Below are 11,639 nucleotides of genomic sequence, written 5' to 3' on the forward strand. Positions count from 1 at the left end.
ACAACTCCATGTCAGACAAAGCCTTTTGCAAAAGTTGTGCAGTCAACAGGTTCAGAAAAAAAAACCAAAGGGCACTTTTCCCTCTCTTTGACTTACAGTTAATCATTTTCTTTTTCTCCCCTAGATTGTTGAAGCAACACTTCTTATCGCCACCTATATTAACTCCCGTTCGACAACTTCACTCCTACCCTCCACACAGCCCTCCCGAAGCACAGCACCTGCCAACAGGCCCTGGGAGATCGAAAGTCGGTGCTTTTTTCCTTCCGTGCCCCGAAGCACTAAGGGGCCAACCCTGCTCTGAGGGCTCATTCCAATTCAGGAATTTTTTATTTGTGGCGTTGTGGGTTGTTGTTGTTTTCCCCACTGTTCTGTACCAAATGGCAGACTGCTACGATTTTTCTAGTTACACACCTTGTTTTAATGCGGGCTCTGGTTTTTATCCTGCACGTATTCCTTCATCTCCTGAGCTTACGGCTTTGTTTACAAGCACATATGTTTTCTTTAATCCTTCCCATTTTCAGCTTTGCACCTGCCTTTAAATCACTGCACTGCACTCTATGTCTGGAACCTCAGCCCCGTTCTTAAACTCCTAGTGATCTTTTTTCCTCAACAGACCCTTCCGATTATTCCCATTATTTCCAATAATCTTCTGTTTACATCAATTGCTGACTTGCTCACTCTTCACCTGAAACAGACTGCAGCCTCTGCAGGGCAGGTTTGAGTGCTGCATAAGCTTGAATTTGACGGAAGTGGACCAAGCGCACAGTCTCAATAAAATTAAAGACAGGTGGTTCTGGATGCTGTGCCACAAACCAAGTACAAGTCCTGCTGAATACTGCCTGCATAAGGAGCTGCATATCACTTCCTCATAAACTGGATAGACACTGAGAGGCTATTACCAGAGTGTAAAGATTAATATGATGTAGTTTGATCAGGTAGTTTAGACGTAGCTTCAGCTCTGTGCTCTGGTTATGAATAGCCATTGTATTAAAGTTTTGAGCTGTGTTTAAATTCACTGCTGCTACTCTCGCTATCACAATAGTCCTTTTGAAGAGACTACAATAGTTTTTTTGTATTTATGCCACTGCTTAACACAACTAAGACAATTCATTTTTTCCTAAAGCTACACTGACTCTTCCCTAAAACTGATTCCAGAATTCAAAGACAGAAACTTTTGAAGTCTCTGCCCCAGATGTGAAAGTAAAAGAGATGCAGCTGTTGAGAGGGAATGGGAACTAAACTGACAAGAAGAATTCTGATGTCACGTCAGGGTGATTTTTAAGACCTGGAATAGGGAGTACAGAATAAGAATTCAGTGGTACGTGAGAATCTTTTCAACTTTAGTTTTATGAAGGTTAAAACCTGATGTCCTTCCGTGTTGAGGACTCAGAACAGCTGGGATTGGACCAGCGTCAGACGATGCCCTAGCTCCTGCAGAACGGATGTCTTTTGACAGCTGATGCTGCTCCATACAACTGATGAACACCAGAGCTCTGCTGCGGGGCTGAAAGTGCCACATGCTGCACCACCACGTACATTCAGACTCTTTCCATTAATCACTGTTAAAGATGTTTCAGGGCGTGCACGTGATCTCAGACAAAGGAAGACAAGGCAAGCAAACCTTTCGATTTTTATCTGTCTTTCAGCAACTGGAACAGACCTCCCCAGACCAGCTCTGTCTTTCACAGAAGCTGTTCCTTTAGAACTCCCGCTTCTTTCATGCTACTGGGTCAATGAGGAGCTTGTTAGCAAACATATACTCAAATATTGTTCTTCAGATTTTCCTAAAGAGTGTTTTTTTGATCAGTTTCAAAGGGACTTTGTTCTGATTGGGAAGCTAAATGGATTTTAAACAAATAAGAGAAAAATAGATGTGCTTCTTAAGATCTCTACATCTATCTGGCTTGAGTTAAGCTATTTTGAGAAGCCTTTTAAGAAATAAAGAAAGAAGAACCGCCCTTTCAAAAGTACCTGAGTAACTTCATAATAATGTATTCATGGGCAACTTTCTCACATTAAAACAGTGTGAATCCAACCATCATAAAGAATTCAGCAATAGCAAACCAAGGCTATTCACCAATGAACCAACCAACCATACCAGTGTTCTTTTACTTCCTAGTATCTGTCACCAACCCTGAAATATCCAATACATGGTGGAGTAGATATTGCTAGAATTTTTTTTTTCAAGCTTATGGTAGGTATAAAGCCAAAAATTAAAAGAACATGGGACAACAATCATTCTAATCAATCCCTGATCAGCATATTTTTAACATTAAAAAAAAAAGTGTTTTGTGGAAATTACATGGTAGACTTGAAGATTATATATAGACAGAGACCTGATTTGTCCATTCTGTAATGTATCCATTTGTCATGAATTTAAGGACCACCCCTTCAACTTACTGAAAAAGTCTGAGTCAACAGTAATGTTGAGAAGGTATTGTTTTAGTCTCTTTATGTAATCTCCTTGCATACTTCTGATATATCCTCATAGAGCGGTCAGTAGTATACATTCTCTCTCTCTGATCTTAGTATGGATAAACAAGTTGGAATAAAGACACTGTTATTCCACCTCACTATTGAAGTCTTCTGCAACAAACAATTTCTCTGGTATCTGGAGGTCTGTTTGGCAGCCTGCTTCTTGTGTCCCACCAGTAACAAAGCCGCCTCAGAATGAGCCGAGCTCAGCTCATTGTCATCTGTCCTGAGGATGTTCAAGGCATGAAAGTCTCTGGTTCACCCTTCTGAGGATGTGCTTACCTTGCATTGCTAACACCCACGTCCTCAGAGACTTTACTGAGGCAAACAGGAAGCAGAAAGGTTGAATAAGCAAGAGCTGTCATGAAGTTCACAGTTTTATGCCATAAATTGACTCTGAATTCACAATCATGGCAAACGGGACTTCTTCCTTCTTTCTTTCAAATATTCTTTAATACTTGAGTATTTCAGGGACCACCCCACTCTGATGGATGCACATATACCTCCTATTTGTAGCTTACTTGACTTTAAAACAAAGCAAACAAATTTTAAAAACCCTGTGTAGATACATATTTTGTATGGTTCTTTGATAAAGTTTTTATTTTAATCAATGCTTTTGGCAATGATAATTGCAAGAGTATAGAATGAGATGACAAAAGCCTTTGTTTCCCTAACTACTGTGTGTATGTAAAAGGCTGTCTTGGAGACACTGTGAGATTTCTGTTCTTAATAAAATACAATTATCTTGAATGAACTTGTATTTCTTCACAGAGTGAAAGAAACTATTTATCTTAAAAGCCAAATAGCCCTGAAGTAAACGTATGTGGGCAAAGACCGTGTTTGTTTCCAAAGACATACCTGGTGCAAAGCTCCCCTTCTCTGACTCCTTGACTGTCTTCTAACTCAGCTTTAGCGGATCACTAAAGTGCACTACTACATGCACAGGACGTCCCAAAGACAGCTAAAACAATTTTCCAGACTTCCTCCTGTGATACAGCTCCTCCTTCATTTCTTCAGTGCACATTCTCAGGACCCTATGAGATTTTTAAAGCACAGCCAGTGTCCCCAGCGGACTCTAGGCCCAAGTCTGCCCTCTCTGCTGAGATAATTTCTCCTCTGGCACATTCTTCCCACAGCTCAGCAAATCTTCCTGCTGCTATAAACGTTCTTCAATGTTCTCAACCATTTCTAATCCCCATGAAGGAACACGACCTGCCCAAACCAGGCCTATAGGCAGCTCTGTACCCAGCTCCAAGTGCACCACAAAGATTTTCAAAGGACCTCCGCTGCAGCCACATTTCTGGAGCCCGCTTCTGTTGTCAATAGCCAATTTCTGCCTCTTCCCCAGTTCCCCAGCTTTTCCTAGACTTGCCACCAAACATCAGGTACAGCTTCATTAACCTCAGAGAGAGACCTACCAGCTTGCATTGCAAGTGAACCAAACTTAAAAATCCAGCCAACTCCATCATTTAAAGCATCTGTGAGAAATGAAACCACAGAAGAAATTAAGCATCTAGACAAGGTTACCCAAAAGCCGTGGTGCATCCCAAAGCTACTTCCTTTCGCTCTGACAACCAGAATACTCCTGTCACACGAGCTAATCTGTATGTTTAAAACTTTGTGGCACAGTGTAACAACCAACCAACACTTGACATTACATGTTGATGTGTTGCCACATCTTAATTCTAGAGTATGTACACAACAACAGCACAATGTTGTATGCAGATTAAGAGTGAGCCCAAAGCTTCTGCCAGCTTGCTAGTTTAGCTCTTGCTTTTTCCAACATTTCAATTGCCTTAATTACTTTAATAAGGAGTCATGAAAAAAAAAAAAAGGACAGAAAAATAGCAGTTAAAAGTTACAGTTACTTTTACACAATCAACTAAGAAGAATTTCTCCACATTAAGTTACTTTATTCACATAGCCATTATTATCATTTTAACAACATATTTTTCTCATATTCTCATAGTAATTGATCTGGCTCTTTTGGATGAGGTTGGAAGGGACCTCTGTTCCAACTCCCAAAAACCTTAACTCCATCTTCTTTACTAGCTCCCTTTAGGTACTTACATATAACGATAAGATTCCCCCTAAACCCTCTTTTCTCTAGGCTGAACAGCCACAGCTCTCCCAGTCTTTCTTCAGGCTCCAGCTCCATATGAATGTAAGCGGACCTTCATTGTCTCTCTCTCCAGTATGTCCACATACTGGAGAGCCCAGAAATGGATGCAGCACTCCAGGTGTGGTCTCACCAGTGCCGAGGAGAGGGGAGGGATCCCTTCCCCTGAACTGCTATAGCAATGCATCTCCCACGCAACCCAGGGCACTCTCAGCCTTTTTGCACTAAGGACACACTGCTGGCACCTGTTCAACTTTGCGTTCGCTGTGACACTCAGGTCCTCTTCTGAAAAAGAACCAGCACGCACTGGAAGAAACAGCACGGAGTTATTCCTCTCTAGTTGCAGGACCCTGCACTTGCCTTTGTTGAACTACAAGAGGCTCCTGCATGCTCATCTCTCCAGCCTGTCTGGGTCCCTCTGGCTGGCAGCACATGCTTCTGGCATATCAGCCATTCCTCCGAGACTGTGTCATCAGCAAACTCCCTCAGCACTTGTAGGTGCATGCCACCAGGTCCCATGGCCTTACAAACAGGCAGCTTGCTTAAGTATTTTCTAACCTGATCCTTTTCTATCAAGGGCCTTCCTTGCTCCAGAATTTTCCCCTCCTATCTGCGGCCTGGGATTCCTGAAGTCTGGTCTTTCTAGTAAAGACTGAAATGACGAAGGCATTCATTACCCCAGTCTTTTCCAGGTCCTGTGTTATCACATCTCTGCACCACTCAGCAGTGAGCTCACATTTTCCTTGCCTTTTTGTTACTCAAGTACTTATAGAAGATCTTTTTTTTGCCTTTGGCATTCCTAGACAAATTCAATTCCAGATAGGCTTTGGCTTTCCTAACCGCACACCCTGCATGCTTGGACAGCATCTCTATAATGCTCCCAGGCTTCCTGTCCTCAACTCTACCATTTGGTGTTTGAATTTTACCAGTAATGACTCGTTCATCCATGCAGGTCTCTTGCCATTTTTGCTCAACTTCTAACTTGTTTGGATGGACTATTCATATGCTTGGAGGAGGTGAGCCCTGTGTATCAATCTTGGACCCTTCTTCTCTCTAGGGTCCAATACCATAGGACTCTTTTAAGCAGATTCCTGAAGAAACTAAAGTATACTCTGCTATATTTAATTCCATAAATATAAATCAAAGCAACAGTATATTTTAATTTTCTATCATTCTCTTTCTGAAATTCCCCCATAGATCAGGAAGTTACTGTACCAGCCCACCCTTCTGTCTTGATACTCTTTCCAAGAAAGGATTACAAAGAAACTTAAAAAAAAACAAACAAAAAAACCCCACTTTTTTTCTGTCTGCTCAAGGTTATGATTTGTGTTTATCAGAAGTCTCAGATCCACAGAAGGGTAAACATTTGCTGCATATTCTTTTTTTCTTTTCTTTTTTTTTTTTTTCTCCCAGAGATGCATGGAAAAACTTCTTCTGTCTGACTCTTCAAAAAGTTTTGCTCACCTGTTTTCACAGCAGTCAATTTCTAGGCTCACTTGTGCGCTTCAGCTGGTATCTTCTGTAACAGCTCTGTGAGTCTGTTAGCTATAATGTCATTCTTACAACTGCACCACATTCTAAACATTTAATTTTAAAAAGCCATGGGTCAGATTTGCTTGCCTTTCCATTCATCTCTCCAAGTCCTGCTGCAAGTTTTCCATCTTGATTTTTTTTTTTTTATATTATTTTACTCCATCTGATTGTGACGCTGTTTTCCTCTGATCCAGGATTTCATGACAACTTTTGTACACTTCTATCAAGCAGTCCAGACGTGGTTTGGAACTCTAGAATTCAGGTAAAAAAAACAGAGAATCACGCTCTGAACTGGTTGTAAAAAAGAGATTTGTCAGACAGAGAAAGGAATGTGGAAACAGCTGACACAAAGCTGATGGCTAGAAGCATGCATGTATAAGGAATACAACAGTAAGATATCTGTAGTTGCTATTTCACATTAAGTCAACAGAAAATAGATTTCCTTCTTACATGCTCATTGAGAATTCAAACTCCAGGAGGTTTTTAACGTAAGTTGGTGACAAAAGAATGTAAAGCTATTGCAGAAGCTGCATCTGCTCAGGGATGAAAAGCACCGGTCCCTAGAGCTGTCAGGTTAAAACATGCAGCACCATTCTCCAGTCAGCGTGAATCTCTCACCAAATCAGAGGTCCTTTCCTCTCAACTCACAACATACAGTGAGAATATGGAAGAAAATCCACCCCTTCCAAACCATAAGCCTATCCGTGAGTCCACATTCCCTCTAGAGACCAGAAACAGTGCACACACTGATCTACCATCCTCAAAGACCTCCACCCTGAAAAATCGACCTTCAGGATAAGGAGCTTAGACACTTGGCCCTTAGCCTCAGCTATTACTGGCAAGAAGAGGACAACTGAAGGTTAACTGAAAGCATCAATTCATCTCACACTAACCGAGGAATGGTGTTCAAAGGATAATGATTTTTCATCATTTCGAACCTAGACCTGGACCAGCATGAAGGTGAAAGTTTCCCAGTCCTGCAGTCCCTATGGTCCCATGGCTTTTGAGCTCCCAGAACAGCATTACTGTGTAAAGTCCATCTAATGCCTTTCTGTGCACGGGTTGCTTAAGAGAACAATAGGTCAACTCAGCGCAGAAGTGCTCCTGGGCTCAGTGACATGGTAAGTTGTATTTCTGAAGGCTGACATGCCTTGGAGGAACAAAGAGCCACTGAAGGAGATGCAATAAGGTTACTAATTACTGCTCCTTCAAAACTAAGTAACTTTAAAGTGAGAATTACTGACAGGTAACAAACTGCAAACTGACACAGCTCTTTCTGTTTATCCTTTGCTGGTGGAATCAACTCTGCCAATATTAAGATATTTCCACAGAAATATCATTGTTCAGACTTGAGCTGACAAGAGAAAAAAAAAAAAAAAAAGGAAAAAAACCCAACACACTCATGCCAGGAAGCTGGGAAGGAACACAAATCCTGAGTGCAGCCCTCTGGAATTCACTAGTTGTGAATCCCTTGGACATGCGTGAAATACTTCATTTATATTACTGTTAGTAAACGTCTTCACAATTTTGGGACTGAGTCAGCTGTAAGTATTGATGGAATAACGCACTCATTCCTCTAAGTATTTAGCTGAAGACTTAACTGTATCCAGTCATAAACTGCATGTGACTACAAACTGATATTCACAAGCAGCTGGTGAACAGAGAGGAAGACAAACACAACATCAGCAATCTAGAATGTGAGGTACATCTGTACCGCTTACTGACACTCAAGGATCGGGGTACTGTGGTGTGAGGTACACATGGAGAGAAAGAAATTCCACCCTCAAAACAAGATTATAAACAGCCAAAGCAGGTTAGCAAGAGAAGAGAAAGGAGAGGATATGAGTAAAGCAGGGTATGAGATAGACAGGGTGTGAGTAAAACAAACAAGTTATTATACATTAAGCAAATTGCTCACAGCTTGCACTGTGATCTTTGTCAGCGGTTGTAGGGGAAGTTAGCGCTGTAAGCCAAGGAGTTTTTTTACAAAATCTTTTTGGTGCAGAGAGCCAAGAGAAAAATCAACTATGGCACTATAATTACAAAGGTAACATTGAGCATGAGACTACACAGGAAGCTGTGCAAGTTCTCATTACCCTCCATGAGCCAAAGACTTCTAGCTCATGCAATCTGCTGGTCAGGTTCAGATTTTCACAGCGCTCTATTCCCTGCATGGAAGACAAATGAACAAAACTTCCGTGGTACTTAACTCTGTGAGACTTGAATACCACTTGCAGCACACTGCTGTAAGATCCAACTTGAGCATGCAGTCAGAGAAAGGGAACTGTAATCAGCTACACGTAGTGGAACAAAGATACACCTAGGTGTCTGCCATACACACAAACCACAGATTTGTACTGCCCCGCTATTCAGTCACTCACCTGAAAGAGTGGCACAACCTCAGATACTCCCTGAGGATCCCGAGGGTCCCGCAGGAGGATGCACAGGTAATAGATAACTTTTTGCTACAAGACAAACAGACAAAATAATTGAAGTTTGAAAATGCTATCGAAGCGCCTGGAGTCATCACAGAAAGACGACTTGTTTCAACTCACTGAGCTGAGGGAAGCGTGTGACATTTTCTAAAGATAAATCAACAGAAACATCTGTGTTTCAAGAGGGTAAATATTTTTGCTACAAGATTACGAATAAAGCAGCTTAAAATCAGTCCCTTTCTCTTTTTTTCTGTTTGTGTTCAGCCTTAAAAATATAAGGACGGTTTTGCTCCGTGAACTTCTCATTTTTAGTTGAAAAGGTGGCAGCAGGATTTTCAGAAAATCCATCCCTTCTGCAAAGCCATTCTTCACCCAAATCTACTGGAGTTACTGAAGTTCCAGATATTACAAAACACAGTAACAACAAAATACACAGGACAAAAAAACAACAACAAACAAACGGCACAGGATTTAAACGTTCCTGCTGACAATGCCTTTCTCTTACGCTTTTTTTGATGCATACCATTTTACTAATTACTTGTTTTGCCTTTCTGAGAAGTTACACAATGTTGGAACACGTTGAAGATTGTGGGGACTTAGTGAGAATTTGTTTTCATCTATGATGATTTCATACACATCGGTGACAACGTGTGCAACCTCAGTTCTCTGTAACTGTTTGAACTCAATAGTGATGGTGGCACAGCCCATCAAGTCTTACATAAAACTGAAAAGTAAGTGCAAAGGCTTTTCTGCCTCCTTGCATATAATGAGAAACCTTTGTTTCCTTTTGCTAGAAAACTTTATACAGATCTATGCTAATCTCCAAGTCTTCCCAGAATGCTCTTTAGGTAAAACAACTCTCTTTTGGATAAGTCTAGGAGAAGATGACTCTGGGCTCAGGTAGACTGATCTGCTGGATTTATGAGTGTCACTTTAAAGAGGTATCGCAGCTGCCTGTTCCAGCCTTTTACGGAAGTTACGGCCTTCCACCCTCCCCTCGATGCAAGCAGTTTGGGGCAGTATGTATGCCATTTCCCAATCTCTCCAGACCACAGTCAAGTCTACATATTTGTATTTATGCTGCTGTGTTCAATCGCTGGTAAACCCCTCCTGTGAAAATACATGTGATGAGTGCACCTACAGATATAGAAGAAAGACTACATGATTACCATATGGATGGCTTCGTTGATAACCACATCCTTTACTTGGCTCATCTCAATGAAGGTTGTGCTCTCTTTCCCTGAAGCATAGGATGAAGTCACCTGGATGCCAAGTGAGCCGATGACCAGTAGGGCTTCCTGGTCAATTTTCACAAAGTGCAGGTAGATGATCAGGCCGATCAGCGTGAGGAATATAGCGGCAGAAAGCACCATGCTATTCTGTAACACAACCCAAGCAAAGGCAGAGCTCTGGTCTTAAAACTAATTGAACTTAGACCAATACATAAATAAATACTGAACAGTAAATCATAATACGATGGCTACATCTACAAGGCAATTTCATGTAGGTGGAGTCTGCTCATTCAGAAGGCTAGCTTATATGTGCATAATGGGATTTAAGTCACCGAACATCAGCCTTCATGAGATGGTATGAAAGAAGTGCTGAAACTGAAAGCAGCAAGAACATTGTATTCCCTTGTAAGGTTACTGGAGAAATCTCATTCAAATGCAATTGTGCACATCAGTGACGGTATATTATACAGGTATCTGCAGGGATAGAGAAACGTTGTTAAATGTTTACTTGAACTGAGGATGGTGACTCTAAGAAGAATCTTTCAGCAAAAACCGCTGGCCTGGGCCTACTTAGGAGATTCAAGTTTTCTTATCATTGGAAGTCTAAACTTGTTCAAACTGTCTCTCTTCCTGCCTTAAACATCAAGCTGGAGAACGTCTGCTTTCTCCTGAGCTTCACCCGAGGACAAACTGTCTTTTGCATGCTGCAACCTTGGGCTTGCTGCTACACAAAACAGTAGGTAAGTTTAATAATATACGTTCCACAAGTCATCTTTCCTCAGTAAACCATCAGCATCAACTGAAGACCTGCTAATGAAGCCTAAAGGTCTTCAACCTGCAACTGCTTTCAGGGATATGTTTCAGCGAGTTCCAGGCCACACGCCCATCAGTCCAAGTTAAAAGTGACATTTCCTAAGGGCTGGAACTGCAAGGATTTATCAGAATGGTGCAGCTCTACCACGCAAGCAGTGCTGTCTCACCACGCAAGGTAAAGAAGCCATGGCAATGTACAAAGAGAATAGAAACAGAGCTTTTCCCACAGTTTGTCACCACGGAAAGGCAGCCGTGAGTTACAGGCATTGAAATCCACGATGACAGGTATTTGGATCTGGTTTGCTGGCAGAAAGGAAGGACTGCAAGCACACACGGGCTGCATGAGCATACGTAAAACCAAGCAGGACAGCAGCGGGCGGTAGCGACTGCTCAGAACGTATGCTTCTGTAACAAACGAGACTTGAAACCAGCTTCCTTTCCAGTTATTGCACAGCGAACCACTGCCAACTGACTCACGCCTCCGTCCCTGCCTTCGTTCCCTGCGAAAGATCATTGAGAAAATCGAAGCGCAACAGCCGCAGTGCGGCCGCAGCTCCCGCCCCGGTTCGGTGGGACCCGCGGAAAGCCCGCGGTCGCTCAGCGCTGCCTCGGCGGGGCCCAACCGGCGCCCTCCGGGACCCGAGCGCAGCGACGCGCAGAGCCCGCCTGGCGGCGCCCGCCGCCCGCCGCCCTCCTCCGCCGGGGTCCCCGCGAGGCGCCGAGCGGTGCGGGGGTACCTCGCAGAGCACGAAGAGCCCGTAGGCCGCCAGCCAGACGGCGGAGGTGACGGCGCTGAGCGAGCGGAGCTGCAGGCGGGGGCAGCGCACCGCCAGCTCCCGGCAGGAAGCGCTGTGCTGGCGGCACCGCAGCGCCAGCGGCGCCCCCGATGCTGAGCGGTAGCGCCGCTCCTCCATCCGCATGCCGCGCCGCCCCGCTTCCGCCGGGAACGGAAAGGAAGGGAAGGGAAGGGGCGGGCAGCGCGTGCGCGCGGAGCTGCGGGAGCCCGTCCGCCGGTCTGCGGGGATGGCTTTA

At 43.3% G+C, this 11,639-nt stretch overlaps 2 protein-coding genes across 8 annotated transcripts in view; one reads left to right on the plus strand and one right to left on the minus strand.

The window, feature by feature from the left end:
- The window catches only part of PLEKHH1 (pleckstrin homology, MyTH4 and FERM domain containing H1), a 52,754-nt gene extending 49,525 nt beyond the window's left edge, over positions 1–3,229 (plus strand). For all 7 annotated transcript variants that reach the window (XM_021400884.1, XM_021400879.1, XM_021400883.1 and 4 more), the window contains one exon: positions 125–3,229. In XM_021400884.1, the coding sequence (XP_021256559.1) occupies positions 125–301 (177 nt within the window). In that variant the 3' untranslated portion in view covers positions 302–3,229. The remainder of the gene's footprint in view (positions 1–124) is intronic.
- PIGH (phosphatidylinositol glycan anchor biosynthesis class H) lies at positions 4,368–11,637 on the minus strand. Its single transcript, XM_021400893.1, has 4 exons — positions 11,345–11,637; positions 9,732–9,941; positions 8,509–8,592; positions 4,368–6,378 (listed from the first exon to the last, which is right to left on the minus strand). Exons 1-4 carry the CDS (start codon positions 11,525–11,527, stop codon positions 6,277–6,279), a joined length of 579 nt encoding a protein of 192 aa, XP_021256568.1. The 5' UTR covers positions 11,528–11,637; the 3' UTR covers positions 4,368–6,276.

This window comes from Numida meleagris, chromosome 6 (genome assembly GCF_002078875.1).
Source record: "Numida meleagris isolate 19003 breed g44 Domestic line chromosome 6, NumMel1.0, whole genome shotgun sequence".
Classification (NCBI taxonomy): Eukaryota; Metazoa; Chordata; class Aves; order Galliformes; family Numididae; genus Numida; species Numida meleagris.